General features: G+C 43.3%; 2 protein-coding genes across 3 annotated transcripts; both read right to left on the minus strand.

Annotated features, from left to right (window-relative positions):
* Nucleotides 1–3,970: 3,970 nt before the first annotated feature.
* Nucleotides 3,971–14,518, minus strand: znf296 (zinc finger protein 296). The gene is given in 5 exon segments (XM_029447119.1): nt 3,971–5,958; nt 5,960–7,291; nt 7,294–7,487; nt 11,032–11,376; nt 13,801–14,518. Coding segments are annotated over 5 exon segments (2,187 nt in total). The 5' UTR covers nt 13,853–14,518; the 3' UTR covers nt 3,971–5,694.
* Nucleotides 14,519–14,941: 423 nt separating this feature from the next.
* Nucleotides 14,942–27,659, minus strand: clasrp (CLK4-associating serine/arginine rich protein). 2 transcript variants are annotated; one of them, XM_029446280.1, is made up of 21 exons: nt 27,554–27,659; nt 26,009–26,148; nt 24,570–24,667; nt 24,312–24,413; nt 23,830–23,909; nt 23,582–23,666; nt 23,334–23,470; nt 22,873–22,969; nt 22,481–22,559; nt 22,329–22,402; nt 22,192–22,233; nt 21,657–21,902; nt 21,011–21,316; nt 20,741–20,923; nt 19,856–19,895; nt 17,948–18,008; nt 16,899–16,957; nt 16,783–16,829; nt 16,615–16,700; nt 16,422–16,446; nt 14,942–15,678 (listed from the first exon to the last, which is right to left on the minus strand). In XM_029446280.1, the coding sequence occupies exons 2-21, from the start codon at nt 26,105–26,107 to the stop codon at nt 15,618–15,620; spliced, it is 2,007 nt and encodes a 668-aa protein (XP_029302140.1). In that variant the 5' UTR covers nt 26,108–26,148; nt 27,554–27,659; the 3' UTR covers nt 14,942–15,617. The 2 variants fall into 2 exon arrangements, 1 of the variants encoding a protein (XP_029302140.1); XR_003833268.1 differs by lacking the exons at nt 14,942–15,678; nt 16,422–16,446 and having other exon boundaries at nt 19,852–19,895.
* Nucleotides 27,660–27,980: the final 321 nt, after the last annotated feature.

Genomic DNA, 27,980 nt, shown 5'->3' on the forward strand with positions numbered 1-27,980 from the left:
CCAAGACCCTTAATAATCATATTACATTGTATTGCATCGCATTGTATCGCATCGTATTGCATATTGTATGTTTAATGAATCGTATTGATGATAAATGGTAAATGGACTGCGTATATATTGCGCTTTTCTAGTGTTAGTAACCACTCGAAAGCCAGCATTAACCCATCCACTCATACACTGTCGGCAGAGGCTGCCATACAAGGTGCCACCTCCCGCACAAATGATGTTGTATCCTATTGTATCACATTGAATTGTATCATTTCATATCGCATTGTCTCGTATCGTAGAGTCATTGGTTTATGATTTACTCAGATATCAGAGAAGTTGTATCACATAACGACGATGCAGCCTTTTGGACCAGGAACACTGCAGATATATTTTACAATAGAAGCTATATTACAATGTATAAAAAAATGGCTCTCACAGAGGCAGATCATGTAGAGAAGAGTTGTATTGATTGGGTACATGAGCATGTTTTCCTGTGTCTACAACACCCTGTCTTTGTAATCTGTCAAAAACAACCGCAGTTGATCACTGGGATGAAAACGAGCCGATGGCCGACACTCAGGGACAAGTCTTATTTATTTAGGTACGTTTTGAAAGTTATTTTCACCATCATTATCTGGAAACAATTTCTGTTTGGTTGATGTAACACTCTGTGAAAAAAGAGAAATCATAGAACTTCCTCCCATTTGTTTGTAACCTGTCTGCAGTCTCATCAGTGCTTCCTCATACTCAAACCAAACTAAACTGACACTCTTTCTCCCACAGAGCTCGTCCTCAGTGATCGGTGACATTATATAATCCCCTATAAGAATGAACCCTCCTTGTCTTTCCATCCTCTCATTAAATGAAGGTGCTGAATGGCAAGAAGAGGCACTGGATTGACGGATGGCTGCCCGGTACGTGTTGCCTCTCACCCCGTCCTCCCACACTCTCACTGTTAAGAGGTTAGGAGGGTGAGAGAGGAGAGGTGAAGCGGGTATAATTCCAGGGTTCAGGTTTCACTCTGCGGTTGTTGCGGGAGGAGGGAGGGGCGAGAGAAGGTGGGAATTGTGAGAACTGTGCGAGGATAAAGAGCAGAGAGGGAGTCCTGTGGTTTGTCTGATCACTCCCAAATGCATATTTCTCTTTCTTGTTATCCCAGTCTCAGTCTGCCCTGCTGATGATTTAATCCTCAGCATCTGCCTCCTCCTCCTCAACTATTCTGGACAACAGGACAGGGACTGTAGAGATGATTGGAGGCTCCAGACAGTACACCAAGAGAAATGTAATTAAAAACTCAGAGTTAATTGGCTTTTTCCATGATAAAGCACAATCTTCTCATACATAAGTAAGAGCCTCTAATGGCCACAGGCCTGCCCTGCAGGAAAGCAAACACAGAGCTCTTACATTCCCTTTGTTGTGAGCATTTTCAGAGCTAATCATCTTACATTTAATCTGAAGTGTGCCACTACTGCCAGAAAATTGCACTTCATGTCTTTAAAGACTACCCACAAGGTTGAGCTCTCATACAGCTCAGTCAGCACATTTTTAGGTCTAAAAAATGATGCAGGTGAATGCTGCAACATCTTTTGACACCACAGTATGACGTGTATGAGGTGTTCCCCAAGGTTATGTGCTGGGTCCCATTTTGTTTTCCTTATATACACTTCCGATTAGACAGATAAGTCATTTTAAAGGTTTATCACTACTATGTAGATGATATTCAATTGTCCACTTAACATTTACTGCCTTATTTTATAAAAAAGATGGGATGGCGCATCATTTCTTAGAGCTCTTCTACAGCACAGAAAAACTCACTTTACATCATCTCATTATTGAGGTTCACAAATTCTCATTTGGTTGAATCACTGGATTGTTTTGTTTGATTTTAAAGTTTCCACCACTGACTATGAGTGAAGCTGCGATATTTAGATGTGAGTGAAGTGTAGATTGTTAAAGAGTGGATGTCATTGTTTTTTAGTTTATCCTATTTTATATGCAATTTTGTAGGTTTAATGTTTGTTTTTTCTTTTATTGAACTGCTCTCATTGTTAAGTCACATTTTAGATGGAAAAAATAAAACTGGGACTCAAAAATTATAATATTTTGGTCTCAATAACTTAATAATAAATATATCTGAGCTATAACATTGTTGCTGGCTGTAGGTATCAAATTAATATTTTCTGCGAATGTTGGGGTTTGTGTAACCTGGAGGGAGTTTACTTAATTATTTCTTCCTTTATGTACTAGGGGATTCGTCATTTCAGATTTTGCCACCAGAAGTGTATCCCTTTAAGAAGGTGGAGAAGGCTTTCAAGCACATCTGTGTCATATATTATTGGGAAATAAAATGTATGCATATTCGATATGTGAACTGAATATAAATATTAAATCCAAAAATCAAACTTAGTCTTTCTAACATCTTGGCTATGGACCTGGGGATTTAGAAATCAAATAGTAGAGGGGTTTTTTTTATCCACAAATAGCCCAATATATCAGAAAACAGTATCACTTAACAGTAATGCAGCTCTTAAGATGCTGAAAGCACAACATTTAAACTGCCTCACAATTTAATAACCAAAATCCCAGATGCTTGTTCTCCTCACATCAATATATCTTCCTGTTATAGAGCTAGAGAGTGCTTAGCAAAAGTTGTTAAAGTGTGTGTAGCATATTAAAATCCTCTGTAACACTGTCGGTTGTGTCTCTGTCCTGAAGCGACCTCTCCCAACTTCCACGCCAACAAAAGCTTTCTCTGTGGAGCCGAGACACAACTATTAGATCTCAAAGTCCACGTTACTACCGCCCAGGGGCAGTCACTGGTCAGAAAACACACACACACTCAAACACAGTGTCAGCCTCACTCTCCTATTGGCAGCCATTATAAACTCTTCGTGTTGTGATTGGCTTGTTTGGGTGCTGACACTGTCCTGTGCAGGGTTTGACAGAGAGGTGTGGACTGCAGGAAGACAAAGGGCACTCTGGGACGTGGAAAAGATATCCACTTGCTGTAGGGGCTACTGTGCTGTGTTCTGCCCTGTATCACCTTACCTTACATAATTGGGTCCATACGAGCACCAAATGGCGCACAGATAGGGAGGGCAGAGTTTGCCAGAGGTGGATGTCACATGTACTGTCCTCCCTCCTTGTTTTTTCTGTCTCTGTGGACAGAAACATAAAAACTGACTCATCTGGGTCTGAGGGGCTTCAGTCTTCCTCCTTATTCTGTACAACACAATGGTAATTGGTAGGAGTGGGCGTGTGTGCATCTGGTGCAATAACCCCCCCCACACACACCCGCCACTATCCAGCCCAACTCCTCTTCATTTACCCAGCCCCCACCCTGTTGAAAGCTCATTAAAAGACCTGCTGTTAATGAGCTAGAGGGATCATAGAACTTAATTTTCATCAGATTGGGGGTGGGGTTAAGGCCAGAGATGCTGGTGCAGAGGTTTTTTACGCCCTTAAAATGGAGTCAGCAATTATCCCAACCCCTTGACACTCCACACCCACCCTGCTCTGCCTCCTAACATGCCCACAAACAATAACCAAACTGCCCCTCCTCAATTTGTATCCTGAGAAAACCTTGTCGCCAGTGTCCCATCACAGCTCACTGCACCCATCTCATGACTGACACCAACTCAAATATATCTACACACACACACACAGTATACTACACATTTGCATACACACCCCTCTGGAATTTCATTATAGCGTTTCCAGACAAAGCCAGTAACATCACAAGGATGTAAACAAGGAGTGAGGGTCCCTAATCCAAACACTCACATTAAACATTAATAACTCAGCGCTGACTGTGGTCCTCAGAGAAACGACCCACTCCGACTAAGACAACATCCTGGTGAGAAAAGACACTTAAAAATAGTTTCAAAAGCTTTGTTGTGGATACCAGAAGAAGAAAGGGGGAAATAAACATGTTTGGGAAAAGCAACCACAAGCAAAGAAAAAGAAAAAAGACTCCACAATAGAAAATATTTAACCTCAATTCTTTATTGAGGCTCCTCATGAGAAGGTGAATTACAAAATGGTGTCAAGTTTACAAAGACAGCGGAGCTTCACAATAGCCAGTGTTCAGCGGAAAGGAGACAAAGCTAGGAGAAGTGGAGGCAGGTAATATTAATAATAACAACAATAAGCATAGCAACAGCAAGCATGTCAATCTATGTACAAAATATTATCCCTGAACAGTTACACTGCACTCATTCATTACACAACACACACAAGAATTTGTTTTCCCTGACATGAATTCATGTATAAATCAGATATGGTCACACAAAGTCATCACAGTAGTCACAAAAACATTGGCAGCCCTCCACTTGACAACTTCGTTCTCTTCTTTTTAATATTGAATGAGCAGATTTCCTCTTGCTTAACTTGCGTTTCTTAGATCCTCGTCGGCGACACACTTGCCAGAAGCACGACACGGTGATTATGATCTGCCGAGTCAAGTAGAAGTGTCACCTGAGGATTTCTTCCCCCCCCCCCCCCGCCAGTATGTACACACAAACAAACAAAACACATTCACGCAAACTCACCCAAGTGCTTCTGACAAAACTCCACCAATCAACAAGCTACTCCTGCACCTCTCAACCCTGTAGTTCAGCAGTTACACAATCACCAACATGCAGCATCCATAAATTAGGAATAATTCAAACACAGGCAACAAAAATACAAAAATAAAAAGAACAGTTTCAAATGGCTGCAAAAACATGCACGAGCTTCAAGCAGTCCGGCACTTTACATATGTAAACAATGAAAGGGAGAAATTACCATCACAATAATAGGTACAAATAGAGAACGAAACATACACACCCGTTTCACATGAAGGTAAAATTGCAGATTTTTTTTTATGCATAGAAAGAAACATGGAGAAAACAAGAACATCAGTAGATAAGACTTTAAAGTCTCCTTATTCACATTTTTTATAAAATTAGAAAACAGAAAATCATCCATACACAAAGTCAGGAGCCCAACCTTGCCAGGCTCCGTGAGCCCTGTAAACATTACGTTAAGTGACAAGTGTTGTGACAACCAAGCGCCTTTAAAAAGAGGAGTCTGAGAAACTGCAGGCAGACATTGTTTGGATTCATTTCACCCTCGTGGCTGTTCAAACATCTTTAGTCTTTAAAAGGTCTTCTCAAAAGAAAACCAGCAACAGCTAGAAAACACAATATGACCTTTCTCCGTCTGCAGAAAATATATTAACATCGTTCTATTGCTTGGCTTTTTTAAATTCAATATAAACCCCTACTCTATATTATCTGACAGTTAATATCTTTCTCCATCTGTCCAGTGGGTCGACAGAGCGATAAATCACTCGTCTTTTGCATCCTGCACTGCAACATGGTGATCGGTTTCCTGCGTCTGTGTGGACTGTGGCGGTTCACTTCCTGTTCGAGAGCTCTGGTAATCTCCCTGCTGAATGTCACGGCCTTGTTTTTGCTCTGTGGTCTAAAGAACCGTAGGCACTTAGTTTCACGCAGCAGCTTTACATACAATCATGAACAGCGTGGCTGCTGCTGCTGCTGTGTGCCTCGGCGCTGGCAGAGAGGACGGGGACTCTCTGCCGGACTAGTTTCCAGTTTAACTTGACTCTCTGTTCAATGATGGGGCAAATTCTTTATATTTGAATGGGCGACTTAAATCCTACACAGTGCTATGTTAATGTCAATTAGGTAATGAGGACAGCTCTCATGGCGCTGAAGTCAAAGCTAAGCTCAACTCCGCGTTGCTCTCAGGTGGCAGATCAGCCACTGTGGCTGGACTCCCTCCGTTCTCCACATACTCCGCTTGGCTAAGCCCCTCCTCCACCTCCATGCTTTTCACCACATCACTCTGAACTTTGCTCTCCATTTCTAACTGATCCAAACTGGCTTCGTCCTCCTCCATTTTCACAACCACTGCTTGTTCTTCAGCTTTTATGGCAGCCAAAGTGTCTGCAGCGCTGGCCTGTGCAGTACGCTCCCACGCTGGCGTGGCTCAGGCCGTGCACTTTCTTCAGGTGTTTCTCCAGAGTGGCGTAGACGGTGAATGGTACTGAGCACAGCTGGCACAAAAAGGAAGCCTTGGCTCCCTGGGCGCCGTGGGTCTTCATGTGGCGTGTTAATTTTGAGCTCTGAGCGCATGCGTAGTTGCAGAGGCCGCAACGGTAGGGTCGTTCACCAGTGTGGCTGCGGCGGTGCACTGTCAGGTTGCTGCTGTTTCTGAAGTGTTTACCACAGTACTCGCAGGCTTCATCCTTCTTTTTCTTACCAGCTGAACCGGCAGCAGAACTGTTGTTGTTTCCTCCGCCGCTGACGCCTCCTCCTACACTCCTCCGCTCATTCTCCCTCTGCCACTCCTGCACGACCTCGCTGACTTTGGCTGAGCTCCAGTCTGTCTCCCTCTCTATGATCTCCCCTCTTTCGTTCTCCCACTCTCCGACTCCTTGCACTCGGTCGCTCATCTCTGGACGTTTGGGCGTGCAGTTGCCACTGGCGATACCGCTCTCGCCGCTGCCGCCCGTCTCTCCGCTCTCCAGTGAGCCTTCAGACGGGCTGGCGCAGGGTGAGGTGTGCTGAGGCTCCCCCTGCCCCTCTGCCTCCTCCTCCCCTCCCTCTACCACCTCTCTCTCTTGCTGGTACAGCCTCAGCAGCTCCCTGTCTGGCGGCTCGACCTGCGAGGTCAGCAGCATCAGGCCTGAAGCTAGGTGTTTGGGCATGGTCAGGTCTGACTCTGAGGGACCCTGGGCTCTCACTTCTGCACCGCCCATTCCCTTTCCCATGATGATTCCAGGTGGCCGCATTTGAAACCTCCCTCTCATCCCATGCCTCTCTACATCCTCCTCCATCATGACCATCTCCACCGACTCATATCCACTTCCTCCACCTCCAGCTTCCCTGTGATGGCTCCTTATGTGACGTGCCAGTTGGCCGCTCTGGGAGAAGGCCTGCCCGCACACTCCGCAGTGATAGGGCCTGTCGCAGGAGTGAGTGCGGCGGTGGGCGGACAGGGCGCGCAGGGACTGGAAATTCTGATCACACAGCTCACAGAGGAAGTCAGCCTGGAGGGCTCTGCTGTGAGGAAAAGGAGAAGCTGCTAGTGGAGAAGAGCACGGAGACAGGCCCAGGCCTCCGGGGGAGCTGCTGGTGGTGTTGTTATTCCCTTCGGCGAGCTCCCTGAGCAGCACTGAAAAGTTCAGAGCCTGCATGTTACTGGAGGAGGAGGCGGTGTGTGTCGGACGGGAGCGACTGAGGCGCAGGGCGGAGGGCTGAAAGGCAGAGGCAAGAGCTTGGCTCAGGTGGCGAGGGTCCAGAGTGGCTGCGGCGGGCTTGTGCGCTCTAAATCCTCCTCTTCCTCTCCTCCTCTCACGTATGTGTCATCCTCCTCGTCCTCTTGGTAGATGCTGAAGGAGTGCGTGTGCTGAGCGTGCTGTAAGAGCGCCCATGCAGATGGAAACACGCCTTCACACTGCTGGCAGGTGAAGTAGGAAGGCTCTTCAGACACTGGAAAACAAAGATGGGCCAAATTGAGTTTGCAATTTTGATTCATGGATGTCAGTAAAGAATACAAGAGTAAAAAACGTTTTGCTCTTTTGAAATGTCTTGACTTCCACTCGGAGTGAAGCATTGAGGTAAGTTCATAGAAATTAAAGCTGCATTAACTGACTTTTAATTTAATAACTGACGTTTGTGGCGCAGAAGAAACAAGCTGGGAACATAACATCTGACAAAAGTTGATACGGTGAACTTTGCCTTTTTACACATCCACCAGACCAGAAGATACATTCATATTTATTTGGAATTGTGTTTGTATCCACCTGATGAACTTAAGTCCAATATTTCACTCTGTGTTTCACTCAGGTTTTGGTCTCCATCAGCTTTTTAGCTTCTGAATGCTAGAGTACATTCTGAAAACAATGCAGCGAGAGAGGTGAGAGTAAAGTTAAGTATCGAAAATCTAAATAATGACTCAAAGGTGCTACAAAGTTATAAAAACTAAACAGGAACACGAGTATCAGTATGATTAAAGCCAAATCTACCAGAAGAATAGAGCAGACACATTGACTCAAATGAATGGAAGATGAAGAGGAGGGTTAGGTGATGAAAAGTAACAGCACAATAAAGAAAACGTGTGTGTGGAAAAGTACGACCCAAAACAGAAGAGAGAAATGGGGCCCTGGAAGCAGAAAAGCACAGAGATGCAGTCATGTTGCAAAGTACGTCTGGAGATATTTTTATATGTGGATAGCTTTGTCTCCTAACCGAGAGCCACTCTCCAATTAAGCTGCAAATTGCTAATTAGCAGAACGTAGAAAATGAACGCTTTATGCAAATCAGGCACTGACTCAGCCTGCTTGACAAATGAGGCCTTTCTGCATAAATCAAAATTGGAGAGAAGATCCCCAAATTGAGGGGGAAAACAGTTCTTTTTTTTCTTTTTTGGAGAGGTTCAAAGCGGACTCTGGTATAAGCCTCTTTCATGTTTCCTCAAGTCAAATCCTTCTGTATTTTACTGGAGGGGGGGAGGAGAGTGAAGATGAAAAAGAGAGCAACTGTTTCTTTCTCTTTTCCCCCCTCTCCCGCCCTCCCTCTGTCTGGAGACGAGAGGAGCTATGGTGTTCATGTCCTTTAACCAAGCCTGAGGAGAAACCCAGGAGAAGTTGAGATACTTCTTTAAAAATAGGGTGAAAAGTGAAAGCAGGAAAAGAGAGAGAGAGAGAGATATAGGTAGGTCAGGGCTCAGGAGATAAAAAGAAAATGAGATAAAAAGATTATAATGTAGTACGGGGGGCCAAGAGACACCATGAAAATATGTCACCCCTTTGGATTGTACTTGGGACCCATCCTCCAACCCCAGCTCTCCTCACCCCTCCGCTCCCCCCCAAAACCCTCCAAATCTTTCCCTGAGGGGGGGGCTTTTGTCTCGGGGTCCTGGAGTGAAACACAATACCCAGCCGGTTTCTCTTTCCTTCTCTCTCTCCCCTCGCTTTTTTTTTTTTGTAAGGATTCCCATTTGGCCCGGGGTAGCACTTGAATATTAAGCAGAAGCAATAACTACTAATTAAAAATGCAGATTGGCTGGGAGCACTAACGAGCAGCAGGCAGAATCTCTTTTCCCTTGGGAGGCAGAGGGAGGAGAAAAGAGAGGAGGGGGAGGAGGAGGAGGAGGAGGAGGAGGAAGAAGGGGGGGGGGGGGGGGGGTGAGAAATTGAAAGAGGGCAAAGCGAAAGTGTGTTGAAGATGGGGGGGAAGAAATAAGGAGGAGAGGGGGGGGGGGTTTGGAGATGAGGAAAAAAACAAACAAGGAGAATAAATAAAGAGGAATGAGACAGATGCACGCAGCTCTTCGGTAATCCATCCCACTCCCTCTTCTCCTCTGTCCTCACCGCTTCTCTCTTCAATACAGAAAATAGACAGAGGACTTTTCTGTTGTGGGATAACTGCTCTTTCACTCTCAGTCATCTCACAAGCTCAGTTTCCCTTCCATGAAACAACACTTCCTATTACTTACAGGCTGCAGGACGTCTAATTTAAAAAAAACGTTCCTTTGCTGCTTCAAAATGCAAGAACTCGATATTCACGTCACAAACTATGAAATCTGAGGTAAATCGCAATTATCAACTCCAAACATATGCAACCTACATTTACTAATAAAACTTTCATCCAAACGTATCCACTTCTTCATTATTTACAAGCTGTCATGCTCTTTCCTCCTCGCCATGTGCACGTGTTAGATTTGTTGTAAAATCCGGCGGCCACAAAATGACCGAACTTGTGTGTTCTCCGTGAGACAGAGCGAGAGATGAAAAACAGACAGAAGTAGAAAAACAAAAAATGAGGTTGTGGACAGACGGAAATGGTGCGTGCACCAGTCCCCTGAGTGTTACACAAAGGAAGGAACTGCTAACGTGTGTGTACATGACAGAGAGGGTTTCAAAATGTACAAAGGGGCACTCGTACCGACTATGAGTGTGCAGCAAGATGCTCTGTCCATCTGCAGTCATTTACAACATCCTGCATACTCCCCTTTTTCACTTCAGAGATACAGCATGACCTTCAAATATATCTGACCTTTGCAGGAAAAACACATTAACTACTCTCCTCTCTCTGAAACACAGCAGTTAGCCACCGGACGTGAAATTTTCAAAAAGGATTATAATAAGAATTCATGAATTGCTGATTGACTTCCACCGTGACATATCATTTTTGGCAGGACCATCATAGTCACCGCACTCTTCCTCTCTCTAAGAAAACAGAAGCCGAAAAGGCGTGAAGAAAAAGACATTTATGAAAAGCACTGCTAATGTCTGATACACAGAACTAGAAGAGAGGGATGGGTATGACAACATGGGGGAAGAAGAGGGAGACAAGACGCGTAAGATGAAGAAAAAGGAGGAGGAAGGAGGAGATTCCCAGGAGCTCAGGTGGCTCGGCCTGGGGCAGAACAGTGGGAGATGGCAGAGGAGTTGCACATGATGCAACGTCCTCCATTATAGTGTCATGACAGCGAGGAGAGCTGCACGAACAGCCTCGCCTCCGCTCCTCTGACCATTTCATACTGTGGTGCTCGACTACAACCATCAAGCCCCATTCCACAAGGAACAAGGTGGCCTTAAATCACTGAGACGTGCTCCTGTGCTGGAGTTTAGAGGACGTAGTTTCAGTCTCTGTTGTCCAGGGTGTAGTGCAGGACAGAGAGAAACATGTTTACCTGGCCACTCCACCTCAGAGAGACAGAGACAGTCAGGGAGATGAGAAGGAGCTCAGGTGCTCAGTGTGGAGCCCTCGGGGACCCTCGGTGCCCTCCGAACACTCCTGACGCCTATCTTTTCCACACAATTAGCCTGTGCGTCACTAACTCACGCAGGTCTGCTAATGGCAACGGCTAGCTAATGAGCTGGACTCGGGAGGGAGTGGGGGGGGGGGGGGGGAACAGTTGTTAAATGAAGAGGAGGGCGGTTGAAAAAAGAATATTACAACAAAACAAAAAACAGAGTCACTAATTAACAACCTGCCTTCTTGTTCTGTGTCTTCTTAAAGCACTCACCTGCTTTGCTGTGCTCCGGCTTCACCTTCACACCGGGCTCCTCCCTCCAGGCTCTGCCGCCTCTCCTCAGCTCGATGAAGCCCGGCCCCAGCTCGCCATTGGCGACACGCTGCTGTGCCCGGTTGGCAGGTGAGGGGGGCGTGGCGTTGGCGTTTGGGGCTTGGTTTTGAGAGCGGCAGCCGCCCTGTTTGTGCTGGATGAACGTCAGGATGTGGGCGAGGGGGAAGGCCCGGCTGCACTGGCCGCAGGTCAGGAGGTCACGACCCTCGCCAGGAGCTCGGACCTGAGGAAGAGGGGGTGGCCCGTCGTCTGATGAAGTGGTGACATCCGGCATGTCAGTGACATCTGAGAAATTCAGCAGGCAGGAGAGGGAAGAGAGAAAGTTCAATTACTAACAGAGATTACATTTTTTTTTGAGAAACTAATGTGCAGAGCAAAACATTACAACCACAGTACAGTTAACTGCACTGGGATTTAAACGCTGTTGGCCCTTAGTATTGAAAATAGATATAAAGAAGAATGTTTTAAATAAAGCGACAACGATTAATCAATTAAAGTAGTTTTCCAAGCAAAGATTTGTAGGCTGTAAATATATTATCGGTTTTTCTCAGTCTTCTTAGGGTTTGTACTGTTGGTCAGACAAAACAAGACATTTGAAGATGTCATCTTGGACTTGACGGACATCTTTCTGACATTTTATAGACCATGCGATTAATCGGGAATATAATCTATAGAGTCATTGAGACAATCCCATTTCATCCAGTGTGTTTCTTTCTACAGTTCAAGAGTGTAAACCATCTTTTCCATGGAGCGTAGATAGTTGGCGGTGTCTATAAAAAAGGTTCATAGTAGAGTTGTTTCTCAAAGAAAGGTATCGCTTTAACACACAGGTCACTTTTTTTTTGCCATATCTTCAAAATACAGAGAGAAAAATCAATACTAAACCTGAGTATACTTGACATTAAACATCCCACTTTCTCTCCAAAAAAAGGCTAAATATACAGACAACACCACCATGTGCTGATCCACACATACTTCAACATAAGTAAGAATTCATTTGGATTTCTTCTCACCCAAATTGACAAAAGCTCTGTCAGACCTCAGTGGAACAACTAAACAGGCGCGGTGATTGAAAGAGCTAGTTTCAGTTGTAAGCTCTAAAGCAACGAGGCCAATCGGCTCAGGCAATACTGACCACTTCCTTTAACCAACCTAAAACAGATCTGCTCGCTCTCACTGCTGCAGAGTGTGAGGAGTCCAACTGTCCATCTCAGCAGGAACATCAACCTGAGATAATGACTGTGTTCATGTGCTGACAAGTCAAGTTATTGATTTAAAGATGTAACCTTATGACCAGAGATATCACCTTTCACTCACAAATACAACTTGCTCTGCCAGTTACAGGCAGCAGGAGTTTCTCAACAGGAAGTGGATCGCAATAAAAGAAAAAGACATGACTGAAGGTGTTTGAGATAAGAGCAGCCCCCAGTATGTGTGTGTGTGTGTGTGTGTATGTGTGTATGTGTGTGCGTGTGCGTATGCATGCGTGTGTGTGTGTGTGCTCACAAACATAGAGGACAGTTCATCTAATTCAACAACCTGACAAATCTTAAGGAGGTAAGAGGGAGCACTTTGCAGTCTGCAGACAGGTGCAAGCACTGAGGAGTTAAAGCAGTGGACACAACTTCAACCAGCTGAGTAAACTTTGGATATTTCTTAAGAAAGGCTAACAGCTCAGGGCAGGTAGGAGGAGGGGGGGGGGGGGGGGGGTCAGTATTACTCAACGCGGTCATGGGCACACCTTGATGCCTCAACTGGATCCACCTGCCCCAGCGAGGCCGGCAAACATACAGGACAGGTACAGACAGTACAGTCTGAAGTCAGATCTCGCCAGTTGTTAGTCAAAAATGTCACCTTTCCTGTTTCAGGGCTGCGCTGTTTGTGCAGACTTGCAAGGCGCGGTCACACACACACACACACACACACACACACATGCACACACGGGCCTGTGGTCACACCAGACATGCATCACTGGTCTCCAGTTGAGAACTGTAAAAAAACAAATGGTGACTAAGTTTCTCTCTTATTTCTCTTCAAGCATCACATGTTTCTTTGTGAGTTGCACTGTTGTCTTTATGTTTGAACATTCTGAATGGGATCTATTTTACATTTGTTTTTATTGACAACGTTATATATTATATATTATATATAAATATAAATAATTTAGCAGAATTGAGTCTCTTGGCTTTAAATATGCGAGGAGTCCCAGGAACAGTGGAGGTAAACTGCCCCAGACAAGCCAGAGCCCGACAGAGAAACTTGATCATGGTCTAACCTGGATATATTAATCATCGTGTTCGGACCTGTAGCCTCTGAAAAGCATGCGTGCCAATAAACCGGTCCTTCCTCTATGAGCACGACTGCAGCAACAGTACACTATAGGTCAAACATGGCAAGAAAAATATGAGCCCTTATTTAAACATTTGTCTAAAAGGCAATTAAAATACATCCATATTGTCATGATTGAGGTCAATGTGTACACACGCACACACACAATTAAATCCGCCAGGGATGATCTACATGTTTGTAAATTAAAAGAATAACATTAATCATTTGATAACCGGTGCCAGCGCGTATCCAAACCATGCGCGCAAACTGACAATGAAACAAAAATTGTGACTTGAATTATTTTTTATTTCACCTAAAAACAACAACATCCGCATCAAACAGTTTCAACGTGCCCACACATCGCTGCGCTCCCATGCTTACCTTGAATTGCACTCAGGTGCTGCGGTCTGCTTCCAAGTTTGCGCCTGGACATCGCGTCGGCACCTTCTCTGGGTTCCCAAACAACAAACCCTCCAAAATCCGTCTTCTCCGATAAGTTGATTGAAACCTGATCTGCGGGGACAGACTGAAAAGACTGGCTGGCCTCTGCCTGAGATCGCACTGAAGGCAGCGTTCAAGTTCACGCGTCTTCCCCCGCAGCGAGCGGAGGGCACTGTAGGCACCGCCCGCCCCGCTCCTACGACCCTGTACCCCGCCCTCCTCGGGTAACACACTCTGTAAACACGCTCTTCTATCACTTTAAAGCTTTTTCTCCTTTACACACTACGTTTTTTTTCTTCTGAACAAGCTTTTTATGTCGGTTTCAATTTAGGTTTTCACATCCGATAGTAGAAATCCGCATTTAGTTCCTCCTCAGCAGCTCAGAGGAACTACCTCGTCGGTTTCCCACAGGTGTCTGTCTCCAAAACCAAACTAGTACCCGAGGAGCACTCATTTCTCCTTTTCTTGTAGACCATCTGTGACTGTCTTACAATCAAATCAAACACTAAGAAAAATACCTCAAAAGTTTCCGAATGACTGACAAGAAGCCGCAAAGAAGCATCTTTCGCTGCAAAACTGAGATTTGTCGCCACCTGCTGATAATCAATTACAGCCTTGTGAAAACCTTCAGCGAGCATATACTGCGTGCAGCATTTCTTTTACTGATTAACTGCTCTTTAATGGTGTTGGGGTCGCAGTGTGTGCTCTCTAGTGGGAGTCTAATATCGTTTTTGTTTGGGCGTGGTTGTCACTTTGTCTTGTTTCTTAGTTTTTCACATGAAGTTTTATATTAAATGTTTTAAGTGTAAGGTTTTGATTTACAACTGATATCGTTTCTCTAACCTGCGCATCACTAAGGACTACAGATTAAATGAGCTATTAGGCTGTATCTGGTCCAATATATGCATTGTCCCTGCTAAATAATAAAACAAATAAGTGTTCAACATTTGATAAACTATTTAATGCATGCAGATCAAATGCAAAACCAAAATAATGAACTAAACCTGATTATATATTATTTCTTTGTGTATAACCTGTAAAAGCAACAGAGATTAGGAAGAGAGAAAAGACCTAAAACAAATCATTTCAAAGTCAGTTTTATTTGTTGTTCTGTATTTAACATTCCACATTACTGAAAACAGAAAAAGTAATTTGCTGCTGTTAACCGGTTGGCAGAAGACAGAGTATAAAAAGAGCGGTTGATAGATTGAAGTCATACTTGAACTGTTTTCCTCGATAAAGAAGTTTTAAATGGATGTGTATAAATATCCTGTACATCAGCTCATGAGTTGTTTAAAATGTTCTTTAGTGCGAGCGTTTCTTGTTAGAGAAAAGTAAAAGGCTGACATGAAGACGATGTGAGGTAAAAGTTAAGATATTGCTTCGTATGATGTACTTGGAAATACAAACGGACGTCTTCCAGACGAGTTGAGACGAACTGTTCAGGCAGAAAAGAGAAAAAAAAAGAAGCATGCAGAAGAAAAAACTCATTTAATAAACCTGAAGTCTCTTTACAAGATGAAGCAAAAATTAAAAGGGCAGATCAAACTCAGCTTGGCTCAACCAATCAGCTGTGAAATTAGTGAAACTAAAAAGGTATCATAGTCAAAATGTTATATTCTGAGGACATACCAGAGAACATAGTGTTCAGATAAAGATTTGTGACATAGTCAGTCCATCTCTTCATATTGTCGTGCCAGTATGTGTACAAGCTTCTGTACTGAGGGCACTGTAGGATGCGTCCATGTTTACACAGCTCAGTGTCGGTAGTGTGGACTCCTTGACCGTGACCTTGACCGTGACCGTGACCGTGACTTCCTGAAAAAAGAAAATAAGTATGAAGATGAGGGCAGCACAATGTGATAAAACATCAAGAAGAGGAAAATGTGCACGTGCCTGGTCCTAAAAGCCTGATGAGTTCATTCTGTGGCGATAAACTTAAAGTTCAAGATGAAGCGTTTCGACTCACCTGATCATAAGTGAATATAAAGACGCACATTACTGATGTAAACAAGCTCTTAGCAGAGTTATTAAACATCAATAACTTAGACTCAGTTGTTTAGTGCTACTCTGTGTATTAAAAAGCGAGTTTGGGAGCGTGTTAATAGACAATTTATGTTTGAAGTCACAACTGATATTAGCATGTCACAGATACATGTGTATACCTGTTGGTGTGTATAGCGCAGGAACAGTTCATTATTATAATTATTCAATAAAATAGTTAGATTTTTAAAACTCAAATATTGGCATTGATGCAGTCAGGCTCTACTTGAGACTTGACCGTAGTTTTGTTCAAGAGGAAATTAATTGCAGGGAACAGTTTTTCTCTTTGACTTTAAGTATTAACTTGATGATTTTGGCACGACTTCTCTCTTAAAAACTCGCCACACTGATTTGGTATTTGAGTGAAGAAAAAAGTCAACTGGCATTAGCGTTGCATATAAATGATCCTGCGTTGCATATAAATGATCCTGAGTGTTTTATGTGCACTAATGTGAAAGACTCCCATAATTCATTCTGCTTCATCGGAGCTGTGCTGATTCGTGTGGCTTCTCACATACCTTCTGTGTGAGCTGTGTTCTCGGCCTGCATGGACAAGGGACAAGACACCATCAAAACAATAGCACAGCAGTACATCTTAAAGCACATAACACTGTCGGAGTAGACACTGACAACAGCAAATCAAACAGAGGCTTAGTTACTTCTATAAACACAGCGCTAAATTATGATCAGATCAGAAACCTAAAGTCTTACCATGTTTGGAAGGAGAAGGCGAGTGGCTTTGTCTCCCGTACTGTCTTTCCCATTCATCCCTCTCTTTCTCACGTCTCTCTCGCTCCCTGAACGCAGAGCCGCTGGGTCAGACAGTTGCAACACACAAATACCAAACAGTCCTCCCCCCCCACACACACACGTTCTTACTTCATGCGTATCTTGCGTGCCATGGCTCGTAGCTCTCCCTCTCGCTCCTGCAGAATAAACAGAGCAATTAGGGGAGATACAGAATAACACAGAATAACACACACACGCACACGCACCTGTCGTTTGTGTTCCTGCTGCTGGATCTTCACCTGAGCGGCTCTTTTATCCGCCTTGGCTGCAGGACAGGAAAAACACAAGATATTGAGGGAGGGAGAAAAACCTTTGTAATTTGCATAATGTGACAAAATGTACAACTGCTCTAAACTGTGCGGTTGTCAGCGGACTGGCTGAACAGTCTCACATAGTTTCACGCACATAGCGGCAGACAGTAATGTCACACACACACACACACACACACACACACACACACACACACACACACACACACACACACACACACACACACACACACACACACACACACACACACACACACACACACACACACACACAATATTGTCATGTGGAAGTTCTTCGGTCCTTTACCCGTTTTCTTCTGGGAACATGTTAGATAAAGGGGTATTATATAATGTCATTTTCAGTTGGATTTGTCCAGTAACCGGGGCAATTTGTTTGATAAGGTCTTATAACTTGGTGCCGCTTTGGAGAAAACGTTAGTTTTTTCCATGAAAGAAAAGTTTACAAAAAAACTTTGCTTATGCGGTCAATAACTGTTCTTAGAAAGTACTTTGTAAAAAAAAAAAAAAAAAAAACACTGGGATCAGCAGGTAAACCAATCGGTGCATCTCCAACAGATACAGTGTTTCCCCTAGGTTTACTGCTTTGGAGGGGCGCTCACCGTGCGACGGGGGAGGGGGGGACATTGCGTGCGCGGCGCGGTTTCTATTTAGGTGTGTGCGCGAGCTGCGAAGCCCCGCCCTTCGCAAAACGGAGCCAAAGGAGAGAATGTGAAAGCTCAAAGTACACAGTACAATCTGGGGCACGTGCACATAAATTAGATTAATAGCATAAGCGTTTATTTAATAAAAGAGCACCTGTCAATGTGAAAAGTGAGTTGTGAATAAAAAAAATATTATTTCTTTTGAAATTCGAGAAAAAATAAAAAAAACACCTTGAATTTCAGGCAGGGCGCTGGGTGGTGGGGGAAACACTGAGATACCTCAATACCTTTCTGAACCCACAAAGCCACAAACACTATACTCACACTGCTTGTTGAGTGCCTTCTGCATTCGTAGCTTCAGCCGCTCCTGTGGGGTCATCTTGGGCTGCAGGTGACACAATTGTGTTAGCACATCCTTTCACAGCCTGACAAAAAAGTGTGTGATTATGTTTGAGCGCAAGTGTGTGTGTGTGTGTGTGTGTAAAAGAGAGGTACCGTGCTGTCATACAATTACAGGACTAACACCTTCATGTACAGTAGCCGGTGGAGATAAAAAGGCTGCAGATTAATTACGCGTGATGTTTGTTGAGTCAATAAGCACACTTGAATCTCGCAGGCTGAACAGGTTCTCTGTGTGTGTATGTGTGTGTGTGTGTGTGTGTGTGTGTGTGTGTGTGTGTGTGTGTGTGTGTGTGTGTGTGTGTGTGGACAGAGGCAAACTGCAGCTGTAGGACAGTTAAAAAGCTGGACAGGATCCAGTCACATGAACATTTACACTTAAATATATTAATATGTACATACACTGTCAGAGAGGTAAAGAGGAGGGGCACAGCAGAAGAAGGAGAGAGGGTCAGAAAGTGAAACAAGGGCAAGTTCAGGTCCGGTGAGTTCGGAAAGTTCAGAAAGAGCCAGTGGCCTTTTGTTACTGACACACCCATCACTGGGCTGTTTAAACCTGGCCAGGCAAGAAAAACTGCAGGTCACAACAACTGCAGAGAGGAAGATAATAACCTCCACTCTGTTGACTGTTGGAAGTATATTGAAATCTTTTCTTCTTTCCCAAGAAATGCAGTGGGGAGGAAAAGCTGGTTCAGGACAGCAAACGGTTCAGAATGTTACAATATGACAAGAAATTAATATGTTATTTAGTCTTAGAGGAATAGTTTGACATTTTGGTAAATACACATATTCCCTTTCTAGCCACGAGTCAGATGAGAAGATTGATAACACTCATGCCTGTACGTGAAATATGAATCCACAACGAGTTGCTGTTATCTTAGCATTAAGGGTGGAAACGGAAGGAAGCAGCTGGCCGGGCTCGGTCCAAATGTAACACAATTCTCCTACTAGCACCTGTAATGTTACGAATTAACACATTATATCTGGTTTGTTTAATATACAAATAGGAAAGCACAGAACCCTGCATCAAGAGCGGATGTCGTTGTCGTTAACAAAAAAGAACGTGTAAATTCAACTAACTCATAGTTCGCTTCATATTTACATGAGTTGTATCGACCTTCTCGTCCAAGACTAGAAGTACTTCCCGAAAATTTCCAACTATTCCTTTAACTCATCTCAAGTCTTCAAATGTGTACGTGAAACGTAAAGCATTTCATTTTAAGAGTAAGCGTGTGCTCTGCTGCTTGTTAAAACAAGCCCGAAAACAGCTGTTCAGAGCACACCCAAACAGAGATTAATCAAACATCATCCGACTATGAAATGATAACTTGGCCAATACCAAGACACGCGGTCATCTTCTTCCTCTTAGGGCCATTCATGTGTGACATACTGCTGCGTACGAGACTACAAACAGATATAAAGATGCTGCACTCTCCCCCACATGTATATATGTATACATGCATGCACATCCCACACTAAAAGCACAATCAAGACAATAACGACTTCACAGGGTGCTGAAATGTTCGCTGCACAGAGAGATGGCAGCATTCATTCAGTCCGTCATATTTCAGTGTTCACATTCTTCTCAGCAAAACACTTGAGAAGGTGAAGAATACTGTAATGGCAATTGCGAAATAGACGAAACGCTTTGACTGCAGAGCATGTCCACTTTGTAAGGGGGAGAAGAAGAAAAAAAATCACATCATCATTTTATTTTCTGTGGCCAACAATAGCTTCTACATCCCAGTCTGGTGGACAACCATGTCAGCCTGTCAGGGATGAGGGAGGCGTAGGCTTTAGCAAGAAACCCAGCTAGATCAAATTCTTACTGACTTTGGCAGCTTCCGTCTCTTTACCACCCGGAGTATCAGGCCTGGAGACAGGGGGAGAGAAGAGGGGCTGATGAAAACATCTTGATCCATCAAAGAAAATATTATAGGTATAAATAAGGCATTAAAAAACACGGTAATGCAATCATACATTATTCTTATGGCTTAATGATTGCCCAAACACTTCTAAACATTTAAAGACGACCTGTAACAGCTCAATGTTTATGAACAGTTTGAAGTGAAGACTTAACCAAACCGTCTGAAACGCTGCTCAAAAAGCAGTAAAAGGAACCATTTTGTAAAGCAAAATTATACCACTAAAAAGGGTATATGAAAGTTTACATGAATAATAAGTTTATATTTTGGAGATAGTTTTAATTGAATAACCAAAAATTGCAGTGTATGATATTCCTGGGCGGGTAAAATGGTACTAAAGTAAAATAATCTTTTTTTAGGTAATTATGATCAGTTCATCTGCTCAGGAGTTAAAAGATATTTCTCCATACATACCTGGATCTCTCCGCAGGCATCTCTACACTAGCCTCGCAAACTATCGGTTGGTTTGTGTACAACGAATGCACAGAGCTGGCCGTACACATGTAAGAGGCTGTGTCGCGAACTGCAGTAAAATCCCCAATTGAGACGCATATTTCTAACGCACGTTAGCAAAGGATGTTCCTAAAACCCGAATAATGTCGGCATATCCAACATATCTTAAAATTGTAAAATGCTACATTCAGAATGTGTCCTAATATGCTGTTAACACGACTAAAATCAATTGCATTATGTTGTCATATTCCTAATAATAATGGAAAGTTAGTGTGCATGTAGACGCAGCCATTGTTTCAGTGGAGTGGTCTGTGCTGCAGTGAGCACAGGATCATCTTACTTTCTTAGCTTGTCACAGATGATGTTGGTAGAGGACTGGGCTCCTCTGTGAGGGGACGGACTGTGGTTTGGGTGACTGGGGGACAGAGAGGGACTGCGGCTGCCGCTGTCTCCCCGCCGGTGGCCTCCACTCCCCCGACCCCCTCGCCTCGAACTGGCCCCCTGCCTCGAGCTGGAACGGGACCTGAAAGAAAACAGAAAAAAAGCTTGTGTCACTGCCATGCGTGGTGTGAAACCTACGGCACTGTTGGGAGACATTAGGGAGTCTTACCTCGTCCGTCTGCGTGCTGAGTACCGTCTCTTGTCCTTGTCCCTGTCCCTCTCTCGTTCTCGTTCTCTGTCGTTGGACCGTGATCGTGTCCGGTCACGTCTCCTCCAGGATGCGGCCCCTCCGTTCCCTGCTCTACCCCGTGAGTGAGATTTGGAACGCCGTCTCGAACGTGATCGGGAACGCCGCCCGTTCCTCCCCCCGCGTCCACGTCGGGCACGACGGGAACGGGAAGATGAATGAGAGGAGGACCGAGAAGATGAGCGGGAGGAGGATGAAGGGGAGCGACTGGAGGATGACCTCCGTCTCCTGGACAAACAGAGACACGTGGTTTTAGTAACAACACCAGCCCAGCACCTAGCCTTCTTCAGAATACTTCTGGTTTCTTGCTCGACTTTGTAAAGAAGATTAAATAAGTAAATAACAAAATCTTGCATAGCCCTTCCCATTTTCCCTAAGCACATGCAGAATAGGTCCACTTGTTATTGAAATGTTACTTGATTAAAAACTGTGATCCACCTCACCTACCACAACTATCAGTATTTCATCGTCAGTATTCTGCCTCAACAGCTCTGCTCATTTCAACAGACAATTTGACTGCAAGAGGAAAATAACTAATGAAAAGCCAGGAAGAAGGAAAGTTACCGACCGGGAGCCCCTGCTATGACCTGCAGGGTGCTGCAAGTTGGAGGGGACGTGTCCAGAGTGAGGAGCGGTTGTTTGTGTTGTTGCTGCTCCTGCCGCCGCCGCTACTGCTGCTGCTGCCGCTGCCGCCGCCGCCGCCGCAGCCACCGCTTCATCATCGCTGCCTCCATAGCTGGTGATGAAGGTGATCTTCTCTGGACCGGGAGAACGAGAGCGCGACCGCGACTCAGAGCTCGACTCCGACTCTGGCCTGAAAGAGAGAGTTAAATATACATGCAGACCAAACAAATCAGGGAATTAAGAACCAAAAGGACAAAATACTAGGGATGCATGATATATGTATAAATTATAGTCGATAAACATGTCGTTGTTTCTCTCAGTTTAAGGAGGACAACAGCCTGACTCTAAAAATAAATTAACATTTGAAAAGTCAGAACCGTTCTTTGTTTTTGTTGTGTTAACAATAGAGATGTTAGATTTGGTCGGAGCTCTGGGATATTAAATCCTTATCTTTCACCCCTACAAAATACTCAACTCACCGTTTATAGGGATCGTATGTTGGGCTGTCTCTCCTGGCATAGCTGAAAAACACGAGGAGCAGGACATAAGTTCAACAAGTTTTGAGGTAAGTGGAGTGTAAATGAGGAAGAACTCTATAAAAAGAACATATATTTACCTTGGTGGGCTGATCTGTCTACCTTTTAGTCTCTTCTCTCTGAACTCTCTTCTTTGTCTGCGAGAACGCCGGCCCTGAAATGATCAAATATGTCACTTAAAAAGTCTCATTTACCAAACGACACACATATTCCTCAGTGGATGTGATCTTACAGAGTACATGGCCTTCTCCGCCTCCAGAGCTTTGGCATGTTTGATGGCCTCCACTTCCTCCTTGTCTTTCCTCAACATCCTGGTAAACAAGTATCATGTTAACAGGGTCACAACAATAAACAACCACATCAACAGTTAACCAACGAGGATCAAATTATTGTTTTGGTCCTCAGGGTTCTGGTAATATACATTTTTGCAATTCATATTTGATCATCGAAAATTCTACCAAGACATTTCAAATGAGGTCACTGACCGATGGATTTCTTATTTGTTTTGTAAACTGAGATTCAACTCAACCACAGCACTTTACAGAGCCAAAGGGGTTGTACTCTTCCAAACCTGTATTTTTACTACAGTTGCCCTTTGAGACATGATGATATCACAGATGTTACCTAACAAAGTCGCCTTCAGCCATTCCATACGGGGTTGCCATTTTGTTGACGTCCAAAACCTGTTCCTCGTTCAGCTCATCGACATCAACCTCCACATCTGCGCACACACACACACACACACACACACACACACACACACACACACACACACACAAATCAGCTAATTGTAGCCTGCAGCAGAGAGGAACCTCAGTTCACAGCAGGTGAGTAGGTGTAGTATAAAGAAAAGCATATCATTGAGTTGGCATGCTTAAATGAATAATAATTTCTACATGTATTAAGCCAGACATGTCTGTTTTCTTTCAACCTAATGAACATCTGCAGACTGAGTTGTTTTACCTTTGTGCACATCTGTGCAATATGTTTCTGAAGCTTCATAATTGTTTTTCTTTTTTTGGTTTGTCTGAAGTTTAAATGTTCCTGATCTCAAACTCTCATTAGTGCCAAACAAATGTCCTCACCAATATCTGGGATGCCCTCGTCCTCTTCGGATTCGCTGTTCTCTGAATCATCCTCATCTTTGTCTGACTGGGGGTCGGGCTCCGTCACAGTGCTGTCCTCATACGTGTAACCAATGGTGGCCTTCTTTTCAGCCAGTCTGCACAACGGGAGGAAGGATTTATAAATACACCGCCAACCAAGAAACTCTAGGAATCATGCATTTAAATGCACAGTGGGGATGAAACAATCATTTAAATTACAAACATACTTTTTCTTCTCGTCCTCATTTGGTTTCTGCAGGCCACCGTAGAGTTCATCCAGGTAGATCTGGTATAAACACTGCTCCTCAGAGACTGTAGGAGGACAGCAGGGAGTTTAAGAGCACGACACAACTGCAACATATACCCACTGAGGGCAGGTTAACACACTATTATTGGCACATTAACAACACATGTATTAACATTATGTCATGTTTAAGTCGAATGAAATTCAACGAAGACAGTTTGTGATACTCACTGTTGGCAAAGTCATTCTGCACTAGGCCTCTGTATCGCTCATAATTGCACTTCCTCTCTTCCATCTCCTGGTCTGGGGTCCTGTATGGGACAAAGAGTAGAAGGCTGTTGTATAATTTACCACCTTTTTCAGTGTACGTAATGTGAAACTTCATGGACATAATCATGAACATCTTTATTAACCAATAACCATGTTCTCTTATACTTACATATACTACAGATCCAGTACTGTACATACATCTATATGCAACCCGCCTTGACTGATCCCTACCGTTAACCCGTTTATATTTTATGGTACATACTGGTAACCTGATTTTGGCATTATATAAATGCTTTGAGTCGCACCTTATTGTTAAGACTTTCTACATAAAATGATTTATAAAGATCACGGGAATGTCTCCACAAACATAAGGCAAAAAATACAACAACCATATTTACAGGAAACAGATTCTGGGGTTAAATGTGAAGCAATTTAAGACTTACGATGTGCTAAGCAGGGGAGGTGTGTAGGTGGGGATGTAGTCCAGGTGAGCCCTTACGTCAAACCTGTCAATCATGTTATTGGCATCTCCTTGCCATGGCATCCTTTTGACAACACAAGAGAAAGAGGTATAATCTGATCAGCAAGAGTGAGTGTGTGTGTGAGAGTGTGAGTGTGAGTGTGAGTGTGAGTGTGAGTGTGAGTGTGAGTGTGAGTGTGTGTGTGTGTGTGTGTGTGTGTGTGTGTGTGTGTGTCCTCACATGTTGATTGGGCTCTCTGCAGCCATCGCCACAGCAGGATCCAGATGAATCTTGTAAGCTCGGCCATGAACCTGGAGAAACTGAGCTGGATCTTTTTTCTGTCGAGACAAAACGAGAGGAAGTCAAAACACAATAAAATAACGTCTTATAACAAACTTAATAATATACTGCAGGGACATTTAAATCCTTAATTTCATCTTCAGGCTTGTGTACTGTACATGGTGCTTTAGTGTCATGGAAGTGATGCCAAACTGAGCTCACAAATCTTTTCTTTATTTTCAAACTCCTGATGCAAGAGAGTTAATTGTATTAATCTGTCATCTCAGGTCTAAATTAGACTCCATGTGGACAGCTTGAACAAAAACCAACTGGCAGAAATAGAAAGTCAAAGTCAAAGCCAACGCATCGCCAACTTAAAGCTCAAACCGGTGCCTTAACAGACTGAACTGAGGCAGGCTCCGTAAAGAAGAGTTCTGGAGCACACAACTAAAGCAAGAGCTTTTAATAAAGTGCAGCAACTAGCATTTCGACATAAAGCATGTCTTCATCAGCATAAGAAGAGGCTGTGGTGGTGTCAACATTTTAAGTGCCTAAGCCCAACCAGCTGTCTCCCATTGTTGCTTACGTCCAACGCAACTTTATCACAGCAGCATATATAAACAGTCATAAAAATATGTTTGCAATACTCCAGAATTTAAGGTCAGAGGCTGAGGCGTGGTTTACATTCACACAATGACCTGCCATTGCATACTCCAGGTTCTTAGTGATAATAGCAGTATTGTGTTGTGCAATCCTCTGTTTTAGAGCTTGTTTTGTTTGGCCGACATATCAGACTGCAAGGACATTTCAGCATGTAGAGACAGTGAGTGCTACTGCAGTTTATAAACAACTGGATTTAGAATTTCTTCCTTGTGTGTGGATTCACAAACTCCTTTGCACCAGTGGAGTTAGAGCCGTTAGCAGTGACCACACTGATAATAGCCAGCGGGTTAAGTGAACATCAAAGTGGACAACAGAGGTTTGGAATGGACGAGACGTTCTTTAAAGTTATGTGCTCGTCTGAATGAAGTAAGAGGGGGTTTGGAAAAGATATCCATCAGAGAAGGATCACTTTGTAGAAGTGCCAATGTTTTATTATTGTTTGTTTTATTTTACAGACACTGGATTGTTAACAGTGGAAAAGCAAACTCTCGAGAAAGTTTGGCGTTTGGAAACTATCGTCGTCTGTCACTACAGTAACAGTGTGCACCAGATCAGAACAGAAATTTGAACCCATCGAATCGGATCTGCTTAGGATTGCTGCCACAGAGCTCAACTGTAGCAGAAACAATATTTAAGTATGTGTACAAACGTTTCTCAGATAGATAGATAGATAGATAGATAGATAGATAGATAGATAGATAGATAGATAGATAGATAGATAGATAGATGTCTCTTACTATTTTCTCGTAGTACTCTCGCCGTCGCTCCCCTCGGCGTTTGTAATCTACCATCATGCCACGGAGCTTGCGCTCATGTTTGCGGGCCTCTTGCCACATGACGGCTCCGCTGGGGGTGGGGGCGCGGCGGGGCACGGCTGCTGTAGAGGGGCAAAGGGGGAAGAAATATGGGAGAGAGGAAAAAGAGACCACACAAAGACATGAGGACGATATTGGAAGGGAAAGAGTTAGAAGACAGATGTACAAAAGACTATTTTTCTTTAAAAGAATATTCGACTGGGACAAGTACACAACTTCTAGCTCCTGAATCATTTATTTGATATGAATACTTAAAACATAACTCCCCTACTGTTTACAGTAGTCATTTCTTACCAAAAATAATAAACTATGAACCACAATCAATATATCTGAGCACACAATGCCAAGGCTCAGTAAGTGTTTCAATCTTATTATTACATATTACATTATTGTAAGTACTAATAACATTAGGAAAGCAATAAATCAGAATTACTCATTTGTCTGTGGTGGTACAATTATTGAGGATTTGTCTAAATATTTTACTTGTGTTAATATTGTGGATTATTGAGCATTATTTGAAGTTACACAGTCACTTCTTGACCTTTGAAATATATAACTTACTTTAACTTGCCTAGATAACGTCATGTGAGAGACCTATAAACTTATTTTCAATTACTTACTGGTATGATTTCCTCATCAGTCAGCACTAACTAAAATACTTAATTTTCGATTTAACTTATTCATAAGTAAACTAATTGTTTTAGTCACTCCTGTGAGTCAACATTGAGTTAACAATTTTAGGATGACCCTGATTGTAGCAAATACTATTTAGTGTTGCAGAGGGAAGGGACATTCAAGCCATCAAACTAAACAAACGAAATAAGAGTTGATACATTTTTGCATATTACTGCCTACTGGCAATTTGTTAAATATACATTTACAATGAATTACTCAGACTGAGGGTTTATTACATCAACCATTTGTGCCTGCATAATATTAACTGCAGCTACTGTACATTATCAAATGGCACAACCATGTTATTGTGTGCTTTTAAGTTAATTGCCTCTCCGTTTTATCACATGCATTATTTGTGTTTGTTATAGATTAACGTTACAGTTGATGCTAAACCGTCTGCAGCCAAAGTGCTAACCTAGCTAACTACTGTATATACTATTATCGTTGTCAAGCTCATTTCACCACAGCACTACTGTATTCAAAACTTCATTTAAGTCTGACATTTACACCTTCATTTCGCGTTTAGGCCGAATAAGATGATAAAATGCAAGGTTTTCAAAGTTATCAAGGAGTTTGTTAGCATACACGGCCTGATTGCGCATGCAGCCCGGGCCTTTATAACGCTATACTGCTTTTAGCCAGTTAGCATCACAGCTAGCTTAGCATAGCGTAGTTTAGCTAGTGTGCAAAGACGTTAGGAACAACGCGTGTATCGCAGCATCTTTGACACCAACAAAACATGAAATACAGCTAAACAAAACATTAAGCATCGTTTTAAAATACTCAGTGTACCTGTTTATTTGACCACAAACACACACTCGGGTTGTTTTCGATTTTAGCGGAGTGCTGCTGTCACACGCCTCCTTCTAGCACTACTGGTCTGTGCAGTACTGCGCTCCGCCTGAGGGGGCGCTGCAGTATTTAAAATAGCTTGTATGCACTAAAGACAGCTGTAGTGCTATAACCTCACTTTTACCACCTTTAAAGTGATGTACGCGTTAATACATCTATGATTCTGAAATGAGCCATTCTGCATAAGGAGTAGGCTACTTTTGGTATGTTGTACTACTAGTAGTAGTTTGAACCCAGGACTTTTACTTGTAATAATGTAGCTACTTTTACTTTAGATCAGAATATTTCTCCAACCACTGGGGAAAAAAGGCTTATACTGCGATCTTCCATCAACATGTGACTTTGTAATTATATTTTTTGTTCAAAG

The sequence above is a fragment of the Cottoperca gobio genome, chromosome 13 (assembly GCF_900634415.1).
Source record: "Cottoperca gobio chromosome 13, fCotGob3.1, whole genome shotgun sequence".
NCBI classification, from domain to species: domain Eukaryota; kingdom Metazoa; phylum Chordata; class Actinopteri; order Perciformes; family Bovichtidae; genus Cottoperca; species Cottoperca gobio.